Consider the following 25,144-nt stretch of genomic DNA (forward strand, 5'->3'; position numbering starts at 1 on the left):
ATATCTCATTGAGTTAACATATTTTGATATATATACTATTACCTGGTACATACTATTAGAAAATATATTGTACATGTAGGATATATCAAAATGTGTGAACATTTAATACACGTTGACTCAATTACATCTAGATGCATGCGATATACTGATATAGAAGCCATTAAAATGATACATTTATTTGACAAAATAAAACCCTTTAAAATCAATGAAACTTGGGTTAGTAAATCTTGGGCACAACAATTTTGGCAACGTATACGGGTATATATGTTAACTATCTCCCCAGTTCATACAGAACGGTAAATTTTGAACATACTTATTTACGACAACATGTGACTGAACACCGACAGCGCATAGTTACATCGGAACTATTCTAAAACATAATGAAAACAGGAGATTAATGGTGCCAACCTTAAAATTGAGAAAAAGTTCAAAAATCATCAGTGCATTTTTAAGATGGCAGTCGTGGCGACCATCTTGGATTTCAGATCAACCCAGAAATAGCATCACTTGGTTGGAACCATGTCAGGATCATTAAGCAAGTATTGCATAATCGTTAAAGGCGACTTAAGTTTAGGATCTTACCTTTTTCTCGTTTTCTCCATTTTCTTCTTCTGATACCGCATCAATTTTGGCCTTCGGTTGAGGCAGGCTATGGTTTCTGTCACCTGGCCGGTTCATTCCAGTCTAGCCAACCTTCTAAGTGAACACCATTCCAGTCTAGCCAACTTTCCTGTTTTCACACCTTGGTTAGGCTTGGTCACACCTGAGTGACCACCAGGTAAGTTCCAGGTAAAAAGTGGTCACTTACCTGTATATATGGTAAGTTTTGAATCTGCAGTTCACATTTCTACTATGGCCAATGCACAGATACAGATTGATTTTCTTGTTAACGGAAGACTCAAAGAGGGGGCCATTATCTTCTCAATGCTGGATACAAATTTTCCATAAAAAAGGCAAATCGAGTGTATTGGAGGTGTGTGAGGAGAGATTTAAACTGTACAGCAACGTTGACATTTTTCAGTAATGTTTCTGTTGGAAATTATGGCCAAATTCATAACCATCAGCCTGACACTATTGGCCTTGCTGTTGATGCATTTGTGGTTAACTTGAAAAAAAAAGATGCAGAGATGAAATAACACCAGTGCCATCGCTGTATGATGAGGAATTTGATCTATTTGGGAAAAAGAGAATTTGACGGAGACATCAAGACTTTGATCGAGAAATTACAGTTTTCGACAGCGTTAAATCAAGTTTTTACAATAACAGAATGAAATCCATTCCAAAACTACCAGCTTCGCAAAGGAAATAGATCAACGAGGAGAATGGAAAGAAACATGTGCTGGAGAGAGATTTCTTGTAACTGACGAAGTTATAGCAAATGGATAAAGACTCCTCATTTTCACCATACAGACACAAGTTTGGAGCACGTTAGTGATACTTCCATCATCACGGAGATGGAACATTTTATTCATGTCCTGGTCTGTTCTATCAGCTATATATACAATACATGGGCAGGTACAGGATACTGTTTTTCCGTTCATATACGGTCTACTACCCAACAAGACTGAGCAGACTTACAACAGTTTCTTTCGTAGCAATAGCCAATTTTTAACAGACAGAAACCTACATTTAATAGCACACACTTTGAAGTTGCTGCAAAGAATGCCTTTAAGATTTATTCTAGACTGCAGGTTCTGAAGGACAGGTTCAGGAATGGGAAACGGGATGTGTATGCCTATGCTGATGGAGATTCAAATATCGTGCTCATTAACTGTGCTGCTAATAAGGAAACTTTGCTTTATATTTTAATATGTATGTTTTGATATGAATATGGTACTATGCTAATATTTTAAAATGTAAAACATAATTTCATTTCTGTGATCATATTCGATTTGAGAATTTTATGGTTTAAAATAATGTTTGTCTTAATTACTATAGTAAATTGCTTAAAAGCATATACATGTGCTATCATAATGTAAACCTAATGTCATTTCTGTGATCAACTTTTGTTCGAATTTTATAGTTTTAGATGAGAATAATATTTGTCTTATCAACTATAAATTAATACATTCTTACATAAATTGCATTTAATATCATTTCGGTGATCATTTTTTTTTATTTAGAATTTTATGTGGCATTAACATATTCTTAATTAAACTGTGATTATTACAACATATTTGTGAATATTTTTGATAATGTAATATGTTATAAATAATGATAAATAAATATTTTATTAACTATGATGTTATAATTTTTTTGCTGATGTCTACCTGTAAATTACCTGAATTTGTGTTGTTTTAGTAAAACACACCTATTCCAACCTGGCCAGCCTTTTACCCTTCCTTTTTAACACCTAAAATCCCAAAAGTTGGCTAGGCTGGAAGACACCACCTGGCCGAGGCACACTATAGTCTATATATTGTGCCACCCAAAAGGGTGGTACCAGCAAGTACCTCCTGTCCCAACAACCCATGGAGTCCCAAGCACCCCTTGCCTAACACCGCCATTGTGGTAGTATCAGGTACTCTCTGTCCCCATCAACCTCTTGCCCAAACCTCAACCATATCAAAAGTTAAGAATTACAAAATGACAAAACACATTCAAATATGCTAATCGACTCATCTGCATTTCAAATCCAGAATAATCGTTTGATTAAAATAATACACTTGTAATAACATTTGTAATAAGTAAAATATCTAGTAGCCCTATTCCCTGATACATATTTATATACTTTTTACATCTTCTTTACATATTTGAAATGCATCCCCTCTATTGTTCTCGGTATATGTTGCTTTTTACATGAAACGTAAAGCTTGAACGAAAAAATTAACAAACGATAAAAATGACGTCATTACATATAATGGAGATTATGCATCGTTCTCTTTTTCATCTGTGCCTTCGTCGTCGTAATGTTCTTCCTTCGAATATTTGTCGATTCATCATCTACAAATGTAGGTACTCATCCAATTCCGGGCCGCACCTTCGATGCGACATCATCAGAAGACGTCTTTTCATAAAAACAACACGATGGCCATGCTTCATGGCTTGTTGCATATCCATGAGAAGAAGTCAATTGCATGGCTATATTCATTTCTATTGACACATAGTATATTCTTTCTACATTAACAAGTAAGTTGACATATGTCGATATATCGATTATGATCTTCAACTCTAGTATTTTTCGTTTTTTTTCCTGGATCAATCTGATGCCATGCGTATTCTAAACAACTTTTTTCCAAGCTTTATGAGAATATTACCATTCAGTCTCCATTTTTGTTTTGCGAAGAAAGATTTCCATCTTCAAAAAATATTTTCTAGAGTATTCGTCTAAACAATAGCCCTATAAGTAAATACTGACAATGTCGCCTTCGGGTTGAATCTTTGTTGAGCAAAATTGATAGATTGCAATGACTGATAAGTTTCTATAAGTTTCTTTTGTGAACCAATTGTTGATAAACTGTATTAAGCTCATTTGCATTTTGTGCCTACAAATGCATGTTTGAAGTCATATAGTTCTGCTTAAGAAGTACTTTTATTTTGAAAAGTAAAATCTGCGCTACGAGGATACATCTTGTATAATAAGTCAATGCATGTTCTAAAAGCCACCCTGGTGCGATCACATTTATATATTATTACCCTGTCATCCGGGGACGTACAGTCGCATAGGATATTTTTAGACAATCACATTAACGTTTACCGAAGGAAACACCTGTTCTATGAATTTTTTTTATAGATTTAAATAAAGCAAAGCAAAGATAAATTCATGAGGATATTGATATTTAGTTTGTAGGACGTTCGTTTATGCTTTCAAAACAGAATGGGGCTAAAGTAATACTGTAAGTTTTCCACCATTTTCCCGTTATACAGCGTCGTGGTTAATCTCACCTAAAGTCTTAGACGTCTCAAATGGTCTATACATGAACAATATGATATGTCCAAAAAACCATTAAGTCCTTATGAACTTTTGGTGAAGTTGGAAAATAATGATGAACCACAGCCTAGCAAGACATCTTGTCGAATAGTTATATACGATTAGTATTTAGAAAATAAATTTAGGTTTCGCAAACTATGGGCATAATTGTAAATTCAATCGGACAGTGGAAGTCAAGGCTTTTCAATATTCTATGTACTTTTATATATACCGTGATGGTCATTTCTCCCGGTGAATTACACGTCACTGTTTAATTATTCTAACTATAGATATCGTGATAATGCCCAGAGCCAACTGTCCGACACCTATGGTACAGTTGTACATGTACAGTACAACTAACATTAATACATGTTAGACAGTCTGATCTCAGGAGCAGATAGACCTGCATGCGTCACAAACCGGGGACACTTCATAGTAAACAGTCCACGTCATTCCTCACGAGACAGCAACATGATTTTATAGCTTTACAAACTTTTATCTACTTTACATTAGGAATATTCAATATTCATTGATTTGGAAACATCAGCTTAACTTCAAAATCAATATAACATCGTTTGTTTGTGACCGTCCTTACAAAACCGGAGACGCAAGCCAACGAGGAAAGCGCACAAGCTGTTGCACTTAGAAGTTTGATTTATAGGCAGACGACACATGACGGATTGCGCGAGGAATGCACACGAGCTTCACACACGTTCTAAATATGAATGATTAAGGAACTAAAGATGATTGAAAATGCCTCCACACAAAATTTGAAATATTCGAGAAGTACCACAAACGTACAGAAGACATAAAGGTACGTAAGATATGTATTTATCGATTGTTAAAACGTGGCTTGTGATCTCCACACATCATCGAAATGTCGGTTGATTAGAACATTAAATTGAACAGATTGACGTGTCATGTGTCATATAATTACTATATACAATGCATACTGATATGCTATTGTCTCATAAATTATTAGTTACGAATTCAAAGTTCACATGTCAGGTCGAAAATTTTGATCATAGACTTGAACATTGTTTATTCCCTCTCTTTGATTAATGTTTCTTTGGGAGTCTATAGTTATACTCACGTGTCCCTTGCTAATCCCTAAACCCGTCTTCTCTCCATCCCCTTTTCCCTTTTATTCACTCTCTTATCGTTTAAACATTAACACCCCTTTCCAGGACCCGCATACACACGCTAAGCACACATATATCCTACAGTCTCCGTAATGTAACGTCTTGATATAAACCATTACAATCCATATGAATGAGACGCAATGAACTTAATATATAAACACATATATATATATCAGTATACATTAATAGTTGTATGCAGTGACACATGCTATAGTGGCGTACACATTTACATGTACCTATATTCATGTAACTTTCTAAGGATAGAACCATGCAAAACATTGTCATTCCAACAGTCTTTGTTGAGCATATACCGTAAAGCTGGCTTTATTCGGGGGTCAAAAAATTCGCGATTCGATCTGAAACCTTTACAAAATTTTTGCTAGTTTAGATATAAGTTTTCGATGTGTCTTTAAAGGTATACGTGTTTCGACCACTTCTTAATATTTCGCGGATCAAAATTTTGCGATCGCAAAATTTATCATCCCCGCAAAATAACCGAATAATACGGTATAATATTAACTTAATAAATATCAAGCACAAAAGGAAAAAAAAACATTGTTCGAACCGAGAACCTTCTGAACTGTAACGGGGTTCTACTAATTATATTATATATAATGCCACATATATTACAGATAATATCCATTATAAACCCAGTCCCACTCCAATCACACCACCAGTGTATGACCCAATCTACTATTTTCTTTCCACCAAGGACACAATAATCTTTTTAAAAAGGCTAAGCTCATTTTAAACCCTCCTCCAACAATTGTAGATACTCAGTGATATATTTTAACAAGTTTTGAAATAACTGCGTTCGACGGCATGCAGTAGAGCAGTAGAAGATTCGAACACGGGAACTTTCGAACTCTAGATGTTAGTCTCCCCCCCCCCCCCCCTCTCCAGCGCACCATATACCTTAGCATAACTTACCCGCCAACATTGTAGTATGAGGTTCAAACACAGTTGTCCCGCCATGGTTGCAAGTCCATGTGGGGCAAATACCAGGTACTGACCGTAAGTCGGTGGCTATTCTCCCGTAATCCAGCTTTTTTCCACCAACCAACCTGGCACGTCCTTACATAACCCTGTCTGTTAATGGGACGTTAAACTAATAAAACCAAATCAAAGGCTCAAACATGGGAACCTCGGAACTCTAGAGACTAGATGGGGGTTACCAACCATCAACCATGACATTCACAAAAGCTAAACCCAAAGGAAAGGACATGTCGTGAAAAAATACAAATTTGAATATTAGATACATTGAAAATGTAATTTGAGGACACACAACTTTTATGACACGGAGTGTATATGAAGAAAACCACCGTCAGCACCTAACAACTGCACTCACTTGGGTCCGACAATGGGGAACCCTTTTATTTTCGTCATATTTCATCGTATCATCGACTTTTACCCCATTCTTTCGGCAAAATTGAATCAGTGGCCATTTCCCCGTACATAATACTCCTTTTCTTATATGAATAACAATTACATTCAGAAATTAAGAATAAAAGGTTTTATGCGTAAAACAAAAAATGATCAATCTTATATTAAACGTTCTGTGTTAATTTGATCACTTGAAATGATATCTAAGGCAATTTATGAACTTATTTAGAACTTCGTTAATGAAATTTTCCCAATCCTAATGTGCCTTGAGCACAACTACATTCACGAAGACATAATCGGTAATGGACGATACCTAGTTACATACCAACGTGCCGATGTGAAATGCAAATTGAAATCAATTTATAATGTCAGAAATAACATTGGCGGTTTAAATGTCAGAAGGAGCGCGACAAAAGCGCCCGCGGTGGTTTTTATTTTATCCAAGATAAGATTCATAAAGACAAATTTTCATTGAATCATATCAACTCTACATACATCAAATATGCCCCGACTTTTGATGGAAAATTGATAAGATCGTGCAGTACAGCGGAGTTCTTGTCAATGATATCTCTCCGACAGCTTTGTCAAATTACATTTGAAAACCATGACTAGCTCAATGACAATAGTAATATATTAAAACACGAAACCGCATTTACTTCAAGTCGGCGGAAACACGGTTAACACTTCAAGAAATTCGAGTAAAATTTATTTTAATATGTAGTTGACAAGTGTAACCTAAGTTACTTCAATTTTGATAATGAGTTTTAAAACAAAACAAAACTTAAAATCATTTGCTTTGTTGTATTTTTTTTTTTTTCAGTTTTAAATCCTTGACATGATCACTTCCAGTTTTATTGACATGTTCAATGCTTATCCAAATGATCACGCAAGGCCTATAGCCTACTCAAAACTTTACTCCTCAATAAAATGTACTTGGCTTCTGTAGTTTGGAGTTGTTGATGTCTCATCTGTCAACAGTCAATAGTCTCAATTGTCCAAGGCCGTAAGCCGAACTTACTGTCAACATAATTGGTATCAACAACATGGAGTCAAAACTAATACATTCTCTCATGATTTATTGTGTAATATCAAGCAAAGTCCCAATATCCATGCATAACTATTTTTTTATCAATAAGGAACAGTTTATATTTACTTCTAAATTCGCTTATTCCTCGCATTAGAATGTCAATCCAGCCCAACAGGGAAGATCTCATTTCGAACTACATGTGACGGGTTCACATGGATGCTTGTAACACTAACTGCTACGCCTCAAGCGACGTAGCAATAACTTGTGCACGATAAATCGCATGACCAAGTAAAAAGTTCGATGGAAGAAAAATGTTTTACAAAATTATTTTGAGAAATAGCCAGTTTCACGAACTGGCTAAATTTAAGGAATCCCTTTACTTAGAATTGTTTCCTTAACTTTTGCAGTGCTTTTCTATGGGGGCATTTAAGTTAAGGAATTCGTTAAAGTTAAGAAATGTTTGTGAAGTTGGGTCCAGAAAAATTTAGTTAATATGTATATACATTATGTAGTCAGATAACACAATCTTATGTACACTTTTTCTGTTTGCATTTTCAGACGATCTTACGAGACTAACAGAATGGAAATTTTTACGTTATTTGGAATGATGTGTCTGATCACAATGACAGCTGCTGATCATTGTGTCATAAATAAATCACTAAAAAACAAAATGGTGGACATAGACAGTGTCGGAGACGGTGTCGTGGTGGCGTTATTGGGAAGTCAAATAATGATGACGTCATCAGATTGTGTGAACTCGTGTTGCCATACAGGTAAATGATAGATTATACAGCATCAACATTTATCACTGATTAGCGGTAAAGGTATGAAATCTTTATCCGAAAGTTAATACCTGCTTGCTTATTTTCACTTCAGTGAGTTTTATTTCCGAAAAGGATAAACTTTGACTAACGAATTTTTTCGAAATAATCAAGGTCTTTAAGTACTTATAAAATAATCAAAGAATACAATGGCTTTGTACATGATAGCAATATAGAAAACGGTAACGAAACCGACTTTGCGGTCAGTATTACGGCTATGTAAATAAATGTAAACTTTTTTATTGGAGTGAAAATGTTGCAGTAGTGCAATTTTGTTTATGTACAACGAATACATATTTTTGACCATAACATAATCTCTAAATCTACGGCACATTTATACTTAAGTCCTTTACTTTTTGAAACATATAGTTAAAAATGATTATGTATGTCTTTATTGTTTCAGTTGACTGTAATGTAGCTGTGTTCGACAGCGGAAACGACAGTAATACCAACTGCCATATGTATAAATGTGAGGAATGCAAGCTAAAGAAACAAAGTAATTTTACAACATATTACATCAGCGATGAGCCTAAAACTACATCTCATAGTACAAGTGATACAACACAAAAATCATCAACATTATCATCGTCATCATTATCATCAACATCCACATCTGCTTCACCAGAGTTTGAAACAATTGTGTTAAATAGCCCTAACGATACAATAACAACGCAAGATGGTGTTCCTGAAATGGATAATTCTGTAAAAGGAAATATACAGGAATCGGAAATAGATATTCCGTTAGTGATTCCAGATTTTGAATCTAAATTAGACGATTCTGAAATGATAAAGCCCGGATCGGCTGACAAGCCTACACCGACAGGTCCATCTAATGCTAATACCGACATATCACCCATAGTGCCCGGATCTAAAACAAGTGCTGGACCGTCAGAGATACCAGGTACAAAACCTAGTGATAGCAATTCAAACCCGTCAACTCAAACTGCTAGTGATTCTTCCTCTGTTCAAACAAACGCGGACACGAGTTCAAGTTCAGAGAACACTCAGTCTGATAAACCATCAACGGCACAAGGGGACAGTTCTATTGACTCTAACACTGACAATAGTTCATCTGACACAGCCCCTCCTTCATCACAGACAGATTCGTCTAGTAGAAACCCATCAACTGTATCAAACAGGGATTCATCTGTAACAGAGACTGACTCAAGTACAGACACAGTAGGTACATCGGGAACAGGAGCAACAGATGCATCCCAGGGAAATACTGACTCAAAATCAGATACTACAGAACCGAATAATGAATCATCGGTTCCTTCAGGTGGTGTACAGGTGGATTCAACGCAAACCAACTCAGCAACAGATGCAGCTGCTGGCTCAACAGCGGCGGACACTGCTCCGAATTCAGACACAAAGCAACCTACTGATTCAACACAAATAGACACCCCATCAGGTAGTCAAACTGACGAGTCAACATCTAAAGCAACATCCGACACTAGTGGACACCCACCAAAACCTTCGCCAGAAAGCGTGTCTGATGATTCGGGTGCATCTGTTGTAACAGGTAACTCAGACAAACCACCAAGTGGCTCTGTGGCCCCAGACAGTTCAAATACAGCACAAGGAGGCGCTGTAGCCCCAGGTAACTCAGACAAACCACCAAGTGGCTCTGTGGCCCCAGACAGTTCAAATACAGCACAAGGAGGCGCTGTAGCCCCAGAAGCCCCAGATAGTTCAAATACACCACCAGGTGGCGCTGTGACATCTGATAATGACGCGGGAAACGTTAAACCACCAGTATCACCGACAGATAAATCCCCGAAAGTGACGTCGAATCCTGTAACGTCTCCAGACCAGTCACCTGTTGCGGATGTACCCGATGGCAATCCTTCTACTAGTGTAACGGAAAGTTCAACGGACCTTTCTGACAGTCAGTCCCTGACAGGTGATAGTAGCTCAGAAGAAACAGATACACAACAAGGTGAGTTCTCAATTCACAATGACTTGTTCAAGGTTTAAGGCTTATTTATTCACTCTGACACACAAAAGTGTGTTACAAGAGGTCACATATTTATAATACATACATGATATATGGCGTACAGTAATCAAAATATCAGAATTCTTTAAGCAATGCATAAATGTACAATTGCAAAATTAACAAGAGCATTAAATGGGTAACGAATAAGGTCGATTTGTTTGGTAACATTTGTTAGAAACAAGAACATCTCTCAGAGAAGGTTTTTATAGGCTTGACATGTTACCTGATTTCTTTCGTCATCAGCACTACACAATGAAATACTTTTAAATCAGAGATTTAGATATAATACTGCTTATCCATATACTATCTATATCTCTGCTTTAATGAACTTCTCAGAATGTGTGCATTTTGAAATTAGCAAATTCAGGAATTGGCGTAACGATATTTTAATCTTTGAAGATTGATAAGCGAACATAAACTCCCCTAAGCAGGTTCGTCATTGAAATCTGAGGAGCACTCGCTTCTGAAAATCGTCATAATATCAATTTTTATATAATTTCCCATTTACAATTGGAAATTTTTCAAATTTCTAGATGATTGAGTTTACGTTGTGTATAGTAACATCGGTAATACTATAATATACATATTATAGTTATATACTAAATCTAACATGTATTGCATATGCGATATACCATTTTATGAACAATTTGCTAAATTCAAATTATAAATATTTATATAAGGAAAGACTTAACGATTCCATTGCTTACACCATTTGCTAAGCACTATCCATTTGACTCCGGTAACAAGTAGAACCTAAATGAAACATTTTTCTCTATCATGCCAAGTCTCTATCAAGTCGAGGTGAAGTTTTAATGTTTGAGCATTAAAAACACTTTACAAAACACATTGAGCACATTTATCACTCACAACACTACTTTTCATTTTATATAAACATAGGCATTAAAACAACACCAAAAACAGCATCGAGACGACCTGACACACCAAAAGCAATCACAAAGAAACAAACAACCCCAAAACAAACAACTGCAAAAACAACAACACCTAAACCAACAACGCCTAAACCAACAACACCAAAACCCACAACTCCAAAACCAACAACATCAAAACCAACAAGTCCTAAACCAACACCAAAACCAACAACACCTTTGGCAACAAAACCAAAATCAACATCTCCTAAGCCAACAACACCAAAATTAACAACTCCTAAGCAGACAACTCCAAATCCAACAAAACAAAAACCAACAACCCCAAAACCGACAACACCAAACCCGACAACTCCTAAACCAACAACTCCCAAACCAACAACACCAAAACCAACAACTCCTAAAGCAACAACACCAAAACCAACTTCTCCTAAGCCAACAACACCAAAACCAACATCTCCTAAGCCAACAACACCAAAACCAACAACTCCTAAGCCAACAACACCAAAACCCACAACTCCCAAACCAACAACACCAAAACCAACAACTCCTAAAGCAACAACACCAAAACCAACAACTCCTAAAGCAACAACACCAAAACCAACATCTCCTAAGCCAACAACACCGAAATTAACAACTCCTAAGCAGACAACTCCTAAACCAACAACACAAAAACAAACAACCACAAAACCGACAACGCCAAAACCAACAACTCCAAAACCAACAACACAAAAACCAACAACTCCTAAACCAACAACTCCCAAACCAACAACAACAAAACCAACAACTCCCAATGCAACAACACCTAAACCAATTACTTCTAAACCAACAACTCCAAAGCCTACAACTTCTAAACCGACAACGCCAAAACCAACAACACCAAAGCAAACAACACCTAAACCAATTACTTCTAAACCAACAACTCCAAAGCCTACAACTTCTAAACCGACAACGCCAAAACCAACAGCTCCTAAGCCAACAATCCCAAAGCCTACAACTCCTAAACCAACAACACCAAAACCAACAACACTAAAACCAACAACACCAAAGCCAACAACTTCTAAACCATCAACTTCTAAACCAACAACACCAAAGCCTACAACACCAAAGCCAACAACACCAAAACCAACAACTCTTAAACCAACAACTTCTAAACCAACAACACCAAAGCCTACAACACCTAAACCATTAACGCCAAAACTAACCACAGCAAAGCCTTCAACTACAAAACTAACACAATCAAATCCACGCACAACAAAACCAACACGAGCTATTGAATTGACAACTACTTGGGGATCTAATCCTAAACAACCAAAGACACCAAAACCAACGCCTTCACAAGAGACTACAGCAAAACATGCAACTCCATCAGCATCAACAACAAAGCCAGATGTTCCAAAGTCATCAACGCCAACACGTAAAACCCCACAGCCAACCACGCCAATAGTTACGCAACCATCAAAAGTACATACACTTTTCCCCGAAACAACACCAAAACTACCAAACAAACCAACAACAAAAACGCACACTCTTTTTCCCGAATCAACACCTAAAATCACAAACGAACCAATTATGAAAGTGGATACTGAAGCACCTACGGCAGTACATACACTTTTCCCCGAAACAACACCAAAACGACCAAACAAACCAACAACAAAGACGCATACTCTTTTTCCCGAATCATCACCTAAAATCACAAACGAACCAATCACGAAAGTGGATACTGAAGCACCCACGGCAGTACATACACTTTTCCCCCAAACATCCCATGCTTCTACTATCAAACCCACAACAGAATTACATGTCCACTTCTCAGAAACAGCAGGTACCACAAATATCGAATCAAGCACAGTCCCACAGATCGACCTAGAAAAAGGTAATGTGATATATCTCTCCTCACGTAACTGTTAATCGTATACACGTAATTTTGTATTCTAAATGAATCATTTTTGAATGCAATATGTGTCCATTTATTGGGTATCATGTAAAAGTGGAAAGGGATACAAAGATATTTCTTTTAGAATCACATTGAACGAAATTCATAATAGCATAACTATTCTTGCTATCACAGACGTCAAGTGCTGAGTATTCAAAACAATATTGCATTATATATGACTCAAAATTGAATACAAGAATAGAAGAAATTACGTACTCACCATATAACATATTGCCACTCACATACTAACTGTTCTGAATTTGCATATAACATTGTTATCTGCCCTTGTATTTGTTGATTATGACGTCATGAGTTTTCAAACGTAACTTCATATTTTTCAGAGAAAATGATGTAAATTTCTATCATAAAATGATAACGTTACATTGGCTAATAACAATGCTATGTGTGGGATCCAACTCATCATTGATTTGTGACCGCTCAGTGATCTCAGTTCAAAGAAAAGCTCTATCCCTCTTTTTGATGATTTGTACAGTGTATTTTATCATCGAAAAATCGTTATGCTTAAGAATTCACATCTTGAGGTATTACTCTCGTTGAAAAGTATACGGGAATTTTTTTAGAGAAATGATCTATTTGGTGGCCATTTAAAAATATTTTTCTTCACTTTGAGTAGAGCCGAATATTCAGTTCAAATAAATATCTTTTAGTAGCAATATATCAAAAACAATCATACATATATATGTTTTTCCTCTGTTGTCTTCTATGGTATGAGCCCCTATTTCCAAAATTCTATATCATAACAAAATTTTAATAAGGAAAATTTTGATATCTCAGGAATGTACATACCTAAGACTTTTTCTGCATGGTTGGTTTAATTTTGAATTATGATACTAGAAAACCTTAAATCACAAATAGAAGTAATATAGTCTCATATATAGGCCTATATAATGTTTCTTGAGATTTATCAAATGCTGTGATGTTGCATGATGAGATGATTTTAACTGATGTTTATTTTTTTCTGATAACACTGTGCAACACACAATTATTTTAACTAGCCCATACATGATATCACTTATTACCATCATTAATTGTATTTGTCATTAATATTTACAAATGAAAGCATAATGTATTTTGAGATATTTTATGAAAAATTCATAAATAATCTCTTGAATTTTCTTTGAAAACACAAACAGATCCAAAACTATAAATCTAAAAAAAACAGAGGACAAATAAAATCACAGTGACACCTTTTCAGCATGGATAATATATAAACAGTATAAAGAATTTGAGATGTGAGGCAACATATCCCTAAATCTCAAAATACATTATACAAATCCGAAGGTGAAGAGAATGGGGTATATGACAAGGCTGTTTAAATATTCCAGAAATACAAACAATGGCTACAAGTGAATCTTCCAACGAACTCCCAACACAAATACCAACAGTACGAAACCAAACAATACGTAAAACATCAACAAGAAAACCTGCTATGTTCACATCTGAACGGCATGACCTCACAACTAAACTCAAGATGCCTAATACATCGAAACCAACAAAAATCAAGCCTTCTACCTCCAAGTCAACAGTTATAACCTCTCTGCCTAAACCTACAACTATCAAACCACGTTCGTCAAAACCTACCACAGCTAAATTATCTTCGCCTAAACCTACAACAATAAAGCCTACTTCACCTAAACCTACAACACAACCCACTTCGCCTAAACTTACAACTATAAAACCGACAACTTTTAAACCCACAACAAAAAAACCAACTCCACCTAAACCTACAGCAACAAAGCCCACTTCACCTAAACCTACAACACAACCCACTTCACCTAAACCTGCAACAACAAAACCCACTTCACAAAAACCTATAAAAAAGCCCACTTCACCTAAACCAATAACAACCAAGTCCTCTTTACCTAAACCTACAACAACAAAGCCCACTTCAACTAAACCTACAACAAAGCCCACTTCACCTATACCTACAACTTTAAAACCGACAACACCTCAACCTACAACAACAAAGCCCACTTCACCTAAACCTACAACTATAAAACCTTCTTCACGTAAACCTACAACTATAAAACCTACTTCACCTAAACCTACAACTATAAAACCTACTTCACCTAAACCTACAACTATAAAACCTACTTCACCTAAACCTACAACTTTAAAACCGACAACATCTAAACCTACAACTAACAAACCCACTTCACCTAAACTTACAACAATGAAACCCACTTCACCTACACCAACAACTATTAAATCGATAACAACTAAACCTACAACAATAAAACCCACTTTACCTAAAGCTACAATAATAAAATCCACTTCACCTGAAACTATAACAGCAAAGCACACTATAGGTAAACCTATAACAGCAAAACCCACTTCACCTAAACCTACAACAATAAAACCAACTTCACCTAAAGCTACAACAATAAAACCAACTACACCTAAAGCTACAACAATAGAATTTACTTCGCCTAAACCTGCAACAATAAAATCCACTTCACCTAAACCTATAACGGCAAAACCCACTTCAGGTAAACCTAAACAACAAAGCCTACTTCACCTAAAACATACAGCAATAAAATCCACTTCACCTGAACCTACAACAGCAAAACCCACTTCACTTAAACCTGCAACTATAAAACCCACTTCTCCTAAACCTACAACGACACAAAAATCGAAAAACGTACATACAACAAATCAAAAACTCACTACAGTACCAACACAAATACCTACATCAGACAAAATTGCAACTCCAAAACCCACCACAGTACCTACACCAACACAAAAACCTACATCAGACAAACCTACAACTCCAAAAATCACTACAGTACCTACATCAACACAAAAACATAACTCAGATAAACCTATAACTCCAAAAGTCAACACAGTACCTACGCCAACACAAAAATCTAAATTAGACAATAGTGCAACTCCAAAAGTCAATACAGTGCCCACACCAACACCAAAACCTACACCAAACAAAACTGCAACTAAAAAGATCACTACAGTACCCATTCGAACACCAAAACCTACATCAGACAATACTACAACTCCAAAAGTCACTACAGTACCTACACCGAAATCTAAATTCAGCAATTCCACAACTCCAAAAGTCACTACAACACCTACCCCAACACAAAAATCTAAATCAGGCAATACAACAACATCAAAAGTCACTACAGTACCCGCACCAACACCAAAACCTACACCAAACAAAACAACAACTCAAAATGTCACTACAATACCCACATCAACACAAAAATCTAAATTAGACAAAACTACAACTGCAAAACTTACTACAGTATCCACACCAACAATAAAAGCTAACTCGGACAATATTACAATTCCAAAAATCACTTCAGTACCCACGCCAACACAAAAATCTAAATCACACAATACTACCAATCTAAACCTCACTACTGTACCCACACCAAGACCACAACCTAAATCAGACAATACTACAACTCCAAAAGCCACTACGGTACCCACACCAACACAAAACTCTAAATCAGACTTTACTACAACATCAAAAGTCACTACAGTACCCGTACTAACACCAAAACCTACACCAGACAATGCTACAACTTCAAAAGTCACGACGGTACCCACACCAACACAGAAATCTGAAGCAGACAATACTTTAACTCATAAAATCACTACAGAACCAACACCAACACAAAGATCTAACTCAGACAATATTACAACTCCAAAAGTCACTACGGTACCAACACCGACGCAGAAATCTAAACCAGACAATACTACAACTCCAAAAGTCACTACGGTACCCACACCAACACAGAAATCTAAATCAGGCAATACTTTTACTCATAAAATCACTACAGAACCAACACCAACACAAAGACCTAACTCAGACAATACTACAACTCCAAAAGTCACTACGGTACCAACACCGACACAGAAATCTAAACCAGGCAATACTTTTACTCATAAAATCACTACAGAACCAACATCAACACAAAGACCTAACTCAGACAATACTACAACTCCAAAAGTCACTACGGTACCAACACCGACACAGAAATCTAAACCAGACAATACTACAACTCCAAAAGTCACTACGGTACCAACACCGACACAGAAATCTAAACCAGACAATACTACAACTCCAAAAGTCACTGCAGTACCAACACCAACACAAAGATCTAACTCAGACAATACTACAACTCCAAAAGTCACTACGGTACCAATACCGACACAGAAATCTAAACCAGACAATACTACATCTCCAAAAGTCACTACGGTACCAACACCGACACAGAAATCTAAACCGGACAATACTACAACTCCAAAAGTCACTACGGTACCAACACCGACACAGAAATCTAAATCAGGCAATACTACAACTCCAAAAGTCACGACGGTACCAACACCAACACAAAGATCTAACTCAGACAATATTACAACTCCAAAAGTCACTACGGTACCATCACCGACACAGAAATCTAAATCAGGCAATACTTTTACTCATAAAGTCACTACAGAACCAACACCAACACAAAGACCTAAGTCAGACAATACTACATCTCCAAAAGTCACGACGATACCAACACCGACACAGAAATCTAAATCAGGCAATACTTTTACTCATAAAGTCACTACCGTACCCACACCAACACAAAAATCTAAACCAGACAATACTACAACTCCAAAAGCCACTACGGTACCCACAACAACACAAAAATCTAAATCAGACATTACTACAACATCAAAAATCACTACAGTACACGTACTAACACCAAAATCTACACCAGACAATGCTACAACTCCAAAAGTCACTACGGTACAAACACCGACACAGAAATCTAAATCAGGCAATACTTTTACTCATAAAGTGACTACAGAACCAACACCAACACAAAAATCTAAACCAGACAATACTACAACTCCAAAAGTCACTACCGTACCCATATCAACACAAAAATCTAAACCAGACAATACTACATCTCCAAAAGTCACTAGTGAACCAACACCAACTCAAAAATCTCAATCAGACAATGCTACAGTTTTTGAGATGTCACCGGGCGCAGAAGGATCGACAACGGCTCAGTTTATATTGGAAACAGAAAAAACGGAATCTCCTTTGACGAAAAACCCGATTTCTGAAACACTGGCTTCATCGAAAGAGCCTACAACAGTACAGTTCACTCTACAGACAGATCAAACAACGACAGCTACAACTAAAGAACGTTCATCAAAAACTTGGCTTGCATCAGAAAAGAAATCCACCGAACAGTTTACTTTTGAAACTGATCGAACAAGAGCGCAATCAACACACGCTCCCACATCTAAGACAGCGCCACCGGCTGATCATTCCACAACAGTGCAATTCATATTAGAAACCGACCAAGCGGCTGCACCACAAACCAAGAAAATATCTACAATAGCACCACCTGCCACAAAAACACCACCAACAGTAGAATTTACTTTTGAAACTGAAAGAACATCGCATCAACCAGAGAAGGCATCGACGGCTCATTTTACACTAGAAACAGATCGAACAGAAATTCCGTCACCGAAAGCAAACAAACCCCCAACGGTACCATTTACTCTTGAATCAGATCGCACAGAAATTCCTTCACAGAAAACAAACAAACCCACCACGGTTCAATTTACTCTTGAAACAGATCGCACAGAAATCCCGACCACGAAAGCAAATAAACCCACAACGGTTCAATTTACTCTTAAAACAGATCACACAGAAATTCCGTCAATGAAAGCAGACAAACCCACAACGGTTCAATTTACTCTTGAAACAGATCGCACAGAAATTCCGTCAATGAAAGCAAACAAACCCACGACGGCTCAATTTACTCTTGAAACAGATCGAACAGAAATTTCATCGCCGAAAGCAAAGAAACCCACGACGGTTCAATTTACCCTTGAAACAGATCGGACTGACAAACCGTCGGAAAAGTCTGCGACATCAACTCCGCAGACGACAACAGAAGAGTTTACACTGAAAACAGAAAATACAGACCATCCTGTAACTCAACATCCAGATGGTCTTACCTCGGCACCACATGGGCAAATGACAACTGCACATTTCACTCTTCGTGCAGGTACAGGGCTAACAGATCCCCAGACTAAAAAAGAATCGTCGACAATGCTTCCACAATCTGAAACAAGTGAGAATGAATTAACAACGCAAGCGTTTACCGTTAAAACTGGTCAAACAGCCAATACAGACACACCTAAGGATCAGACAGGTGTTCAAACGTTTCCACCTTTTCAGCTGACATCAGCGCCAGCAATCGTTTCCCCTGCACAAACAACAAAGCAGGATACCACAACTCCACCTCATACAACGGAACACAACCATACAACACTTCCACCTCAACACACAACACCAGCAGGATACCACAACTCCACCTCATACAACGGAACACCACCATACAACACTTCCACCTCAACACACAACACCACCAAAAATACATTCAACACCTTCACATAGACACACGAAACCTCGACAGAAACAAACTTCACCACACCAAGAGGTTACATCAACCCCATCAATCGGTTCCCCTGTAAAAACAACAATGTCGGGTACCAAAACTCCACCTCATACAACGGAGCACCAACATACAACACTTCCACACGAACATACAACTCAACACCACCAGCACACAACTCCTTCACACCAACATTCAACAGCGTCCCAAGAACACACAACAACTGTACACCATCACACAACGAACCAGAAAACTACAACAACTAGCACTAAAGACAGAAAAATCCAACCACAATCTGCCCCATCTACCTCCCTCTTACACGACCACACAACACAAAAATCAGGAGAAACATTAGCACAAGCCATACCTTCTACTACTATTCCTTATGAGGAAATCGATCTAAAAGAAGGTAATATTTATTTGGCTATTTATATAGCAAATTATCCAAAATACTTATGCTTTCATTTGACATTAATTTACCATGTTTCGTAAAAACATGGTTGTCTTTTTATCGTTGATTATACATAGGAACAGGAATTTATTCAGTTTTCTTTGATTATTACATGGGACATAATATCTAAAATTTTTACAATGTGTGTCGTTCTGACTGCTGGAGATTCTATTGAAAATTATTGCGATTTTGCCTTAATAATTAATAACACCAATTAAGCATTAATATCACTTTTTATTTCATCGGAAATTGTGTTTGCGAGCTGTCTAATGGATTCTCACATAAGTTTGCAAACACCAGACTACTTGATAGGATCAAATACGTTTAAATGTACGAATTGTTGATTTTCCAAATCAATACACAACGTCGATGTCTCTATCGTGACGTCACGATAACATCGGCTTTTGCGCCAATTTAGTTTTTTATTCATAGAGGTTCGGATTGCTGTAATCATTATAACAAAACAATGCAACGTCTTTTATTACATTTATATATACACTGCGTATTATAACGGCGTACTGCTCCTCTTGTTTATTTTTTCATTTAAATTTATTGATTTTTGTTTTAATTGTCACTGCACAATGTTGGTCGGGTTTTCAGTTTCATGTTTCAAAATGCGTACAAGAGAAGAAAATGCAACAAACCATACAGGAATTTTGATGTTGCATTTTGATTTGGTAAACACGGATCCTAAGTTATCTTACATGAAGTGAAATCGTACGTTAAGACGTAATATTTATCATAAAATTCATTTTTACCTTGATGTTTTTAAAAATGTTATAAAAATGTTACTTTTAAGAATCTGCTTCCTTGGTTCATACGGTGTTCAAACATTTTCCGGTGAAACAAAAGTCATAAAGCGGTTTTAGACGGTTTTTTTGACATTAGGAACCCAATCCAGATAATTTGCTTTAACAGATGTCAAACATTCACAATTTTCCTGAATGTTTATTTTACACCCATGGAACAACTCTCATATAACCCTAAAACTACCGAGACATTGTTTGGATCTGCCACTGAACTCATATTCATTTCGTTATGACCAAAAACAGTCCTGCGGCGTCAGTATATAGTAAATACAGTACATGTATAATTATGTTGTCATAGCAACATATTTACAACGCACTTTCATATTATTTTTATTCTCTTCATTAAACATAGATAGCTTTTCACATTGTTGATTTGCTAACCAAAATACCTTTTGTAGAAAGTATAGACCAATAATATGTAATTATTAAAAAAAACACACTACTTTTTGTTATTTCAGACCTGCCCGAAAACTACAACGCTCCATTTGTCAACCATCCTACAATGGTAGCCACGGCCTTGATTGCAGCTTTGTCGTTCGGAGTCATCTTCTTTTTTGCTGTTACAGCAATAGTGGGGAAGAGGTGTTACGATGGCTGGCAGAGACGCCATTATTCTCGAGTTGATTATCTAATCAATGGAATATATAATTAGGATATCCTGACAAATATCATTATTTGATTATCGTCCTGGTTAATTATCTGTTGTCTAACTTATGGTCTCTATAATTAGGATGTACTAGTAAATTATTATTTATTTAACTAACGATATTCATAACAGGAAAAACCTTTTAATTATCAGTTGTCTAATTTATGGTTTATACAATAAGGATGTACTGGTAAATTAATATTTATTTAATTAACGATATTCATAACAGGAAAAACCTGTTTATTTATTGTCAGTTATCTCACTAATGGTCTCTTTAATTACGATGTACTCTGATGTATATCATTTATTCTGATAATGGTATTTAAGCACTAAACTATTTTCCTACAGCATCTATGGTCTATATACATATGTAGATGCCAGAGCTTTGCAGACAATTTTCATAATACGCTAGTGCGCATTATGAGATGATTGTCTGCAAAGCTCTGGCATCTATATAGACCATCAATACCATATGGAGAATCAGATAGTTTAAGCTTATACTTAGATTATCAGCACACTTCACTTTAAGATCTCTGCATTTATATTGTTTAAGCTAGACCAGGAAAACCGTTTATCAACGACGATTTAATCTACAAGATGGAACAGCCATTTTGACGGCGATCAGTTGAAGTCATCACGTCATCATTAGTGACATCATAATGGTCACGATTTTGGTGTCAGTGTTATACCGTCATATAATTCACTTTGCCTTGGTTAGTTTATATAGTAGAAGTGACAAGCAAATGTAAATATAAACAAATGGAAATCCTAATGTAGCAAAAATGTTTATCTTAACATATCCGAATAATTGTCTGTATCGATGTATGTATATCCAGTAACACTTTTGTCATGTTATAACATGTGACGATAGTTATGGCAAAGTATAGTCAGTTTCAGTCTTATGTTTTGGAATTCGATTGAATTTTCAGTTCAACAACACCTGAAAAAGAACCAGACAATACTTTATTTATTGTTTTATTTACTTTTTTAAAAGTGGGTACTGGTGCGTTGTACGATTACTTACACATGTTGTACTTTGAAAAATCGTATCTTATCGTAAATTGGGATACATTTTTGTGCTGGCATATTTGGCGCTTTTTATCATCAAAAAGGGGAAGTTTTCCAAATTAAAGCGCTTTAATTATCAAAATAGCGTCAAAGGATTTGCACTGCATCTAAACAACGAATCAGAAAGCTACCCACTACTGGATCTTTTACTGAGAATGTAATAGGCATTATAGTGGTTTTTTTTTAAAGTTCATTCCAATCAGTTAACTAAAGCAAAAACCATATCCGAAATTATACGGATTTAAGATACCGTTTAATATATTTAATGTATTTATCGATAGTGATCAGTTTGTGCATTTAACATCCATGTAAATATGAAACTATTTATTTTTATGCCCATAATTTGTTTTATTGATCTTAATCCATCTATGAAACAATTTGTCAAGATAGATTAAAATCTAATTTGTCAGAATCACTTTTTCACACACAACGATTGATGTTGATTGTTGAAATCATCGCTTTAATGCCGTAGGTATAAATGGGGAAAATCAAACATGTTAGACATGTTTTGAATTTCGTTTTTAATGTTCCTGCTTCATTCGTGCTTTTTCCGCCCATTTGCGTCACATGTTGTACTAGGAAGAAAAAGCTGACCTCTTTGTTTATTGAAGTATTTTGTGTACCATAATGTTAGTTTGGATCATGATCTTAGTTATTACTTAACTTTATGTAATTTACTGTAAACAACTCAATTCTAAGTGTTGCAATAAATTGTTTTCTTATTCGGTAGTCACTTAGAAATCGCGAAGACATGTCAAGTATTTTTAGCAGTAGAATCACAAGACGCAGAAACGCGAAATTGATTTTCCTCGAAAAAATATTTTAGCATGAAACCGAGAAAATAGGTTTGTTTACAGTACTTTTGCGTGCGCTTAATTTCCGCGAATTTCACGATCGAATATTTTTTCCGCGAATTGATATCTTCAACGATTCTTTTACAATTAAATTTGAAGGATCTTCCATTCCATTTTAAATCTGCGCAACTTAATCTCCGAGAAAATGTTTTGAAACGGAAATCGTGAAATTTAGTAACCGCGAAGAAAAGTTGGTAACCAGTATCACTACTTTATTCTGAATATCATCTCTATGTTATATAGATGTATATATGTAATAATCTAATGCACGGAACCCTATAATTATAGATCTACAGTTGGTATTAATATTGTCCATAATAAAGTTTTAAAAAGAGTTGAATTCGGTTAGATCCTATTGTAAGTGTAAGTCAGTGTAAATATATAATGGTTGTTCACATATTTTAGTTCTGGTTCATGATCACTTACTAATTATGTTTATTTCATGCCCAATTATGAAATTTAATTTTAAAGTCATCATTTCAAGTATGATTTATATTAATGTATCCTTACCTGTCCCTATCTAATAATTTTTCATATTATATGATTTGACAATGCGCAATTTGTTCCTGTGAATTAGTTTCAATGAGAAAGTACTGCTGAATAGAATTGAGATACATATTATATTATTGATTTAATTGACAATTAGAAATATTATGTCAGGTGATTTTTAATTGTAATATTGACAATCGAAATCACTATCTGCAGATTATTTTCATGTATAAACAGGAACATTAAATGGTTTATGTAAGATTACGCTGTATCGTTATTTTTTTATTTCTTATTCAGGTATGACCTACTGATAGTCGTTTGGGCATTATACAGATAGCAAATGGAACGGCAGTTCACTGATAATCTTATTCGTTATATTTTTTGTTTATTTATCATTAAATATTTTATAAGCACATTATTAAATAATAAATCGTTCACGTATCATCATCTCATTAATACATTGTCATTCCGTTGTTATCTTAAAATGCAATACATACGATGAAATGTAAAATAAATTTCATAGCATTTCAAAGATGTGTATTATGTGCAATAAAAATTAAAAACATACCTATTATCACCATATCCAAACTATTAAGATGCGATTGATAAATTACTGTACATAAACTTATTTTCCTGTGCAATTATTTCAAGTATTTCGTGAACGATAAAAACCAACGAAATCACAGTTAGAGTTAGAATCATTTAAATTAAGATAGTAAGTGAGACAACTCATGATGTTTTCATCCAGACGGTTGATTTATAACCGATGCATATATCATAAGACATTGTGTTTAAGATTTATCTATTGGGGAGTTTTACGTTTAGACCAATATTTGTTTGTATACAAAATATGTAAAAATGACTTACTTGATTGTCAACAAAGGAAACTTTGACAGGCGATGCATAACAATATTATTGATAAAACAAATACAAAGAATATTGAACGAGAGGAAACTTTTGGGTATGTGAGACTGCCGCCTTAAACTGCCATTTAGTTTCAGCGAAAATAGATTGGGTTACACTACGGTATGTGAATGTGAAGAGAGAAAAAAACAATATCGGTTGGATAAATCAAGGAAATTTTAATTCGTAAATATTTATTTTGTTTGGCACATGTAGAACAATGCTTGGATTTGATTTAGTCGTAAATATGTAAATTACACGTAGAAATGATCTGTTTATGAAAAGGACAAGGATTGCCTTAAGTCATTGTCGCTCAATGACATAAGTATTTTTAAACCCAACATCAAAATACCATGCAACAAACTATAAACAAAAG

General features: G+C 35.8%; 3 protein-coding genes across 3 annotated transcripts; all 3 read left to right on the plus strand.

The window, feature by feature from the left end:
• The first annotated feature begins 4,384 nt into the window (after window positions 1-4,384).
• Window positions 4,385-24,130, plus strand: LOC138326578 (mucin-21-like). The gene is made up of 5 exons (XM_069272677.1): window positions 4,385-4,724; window positions 8,021-8,235; window positions 8,687-9,805; window positions 9,884-10,222; window positions 21,267-24,130. Exons 2-5 carry the CDS (start codon window positions 8,043-8,045, stop codon window positions 21,458-21,460), a joined length of 1,845 nt encoding a protein of 614 aa, XP_069128778.1. The 5' UTR covers window positions 4,385-4,724; window positions 8,021-8,042; the 3' UTR covers window positions 21,461-24,130.
• Window positions 11,125-13,074, plus strand: LOC138308292 (proteoglycan 4-like; the record flags this gene model as incomplete). The annotated part of the gene is made up of 1 exon (XM_069249288.1): window positions 11,125-13,074. A coding segment is annotated over one exon (1,950 nt), but the record flags the coding sequence as incomplete, so codon positions are not given.
• On the plus strand, window positions 14,457-19,550 carry LOC138308303 (mucin-2-like). Its single transcript, XM_069249298.1, has one exon. The coding sequence runs from the start codon at window positions 14,457-14,459 to the stop codon at window positions 19,548-19,550; it is 5,094 nt and encodes a 1,697-aa protein (XP_069105399.1).
• Window positions 24,131-25,144: the final 1,014 nt, after the last annotated feature.

Source organism: Argopecten irradians, chromosome 1, assembly GCF_041381155.1.
Source record: "Argopecten irradians isolate NY chromosome 1, Ai_NY, whole genome shotgun sequence".
NCBI classification, from domain to species: Eukaryota; Metazoa; Mollusca; class Bivalvia; order Pectinida; family Pectinidae; genus Argopecten; species Argopecten irradians.

Bases quoted from the DNA above. Each gene is read 5' to 3' on its own strand.
- LOC138326578 (XM_069272677.1), top strand. From the start codon at position 8,043: ATGGAAATTTTTACGTTATTTGGAATGATGTGTCTGATCACAATGACA. The intron at 8,236-8,686 runs GTAAATGATAGA...TTATTGTTTCAG, and splicing joins GAACTCGTGTTGCCATACAG to TTGACTGTAATGTAGCTGTG. The intron at 9,806-9,883 runs GTAACTCAGACA...CTGTAGCCCCAG, and splicing joins GGGTGCATCTGTTGTAACAG to GTAACTCAGACAAACCACCA.
- LOC138308303 (XM_069249298.1), top strand. From the start codon at position 14,457: ATGGCTACAAGTGAATCTTCCAACGAACTCCCAACACAAATACCAACA.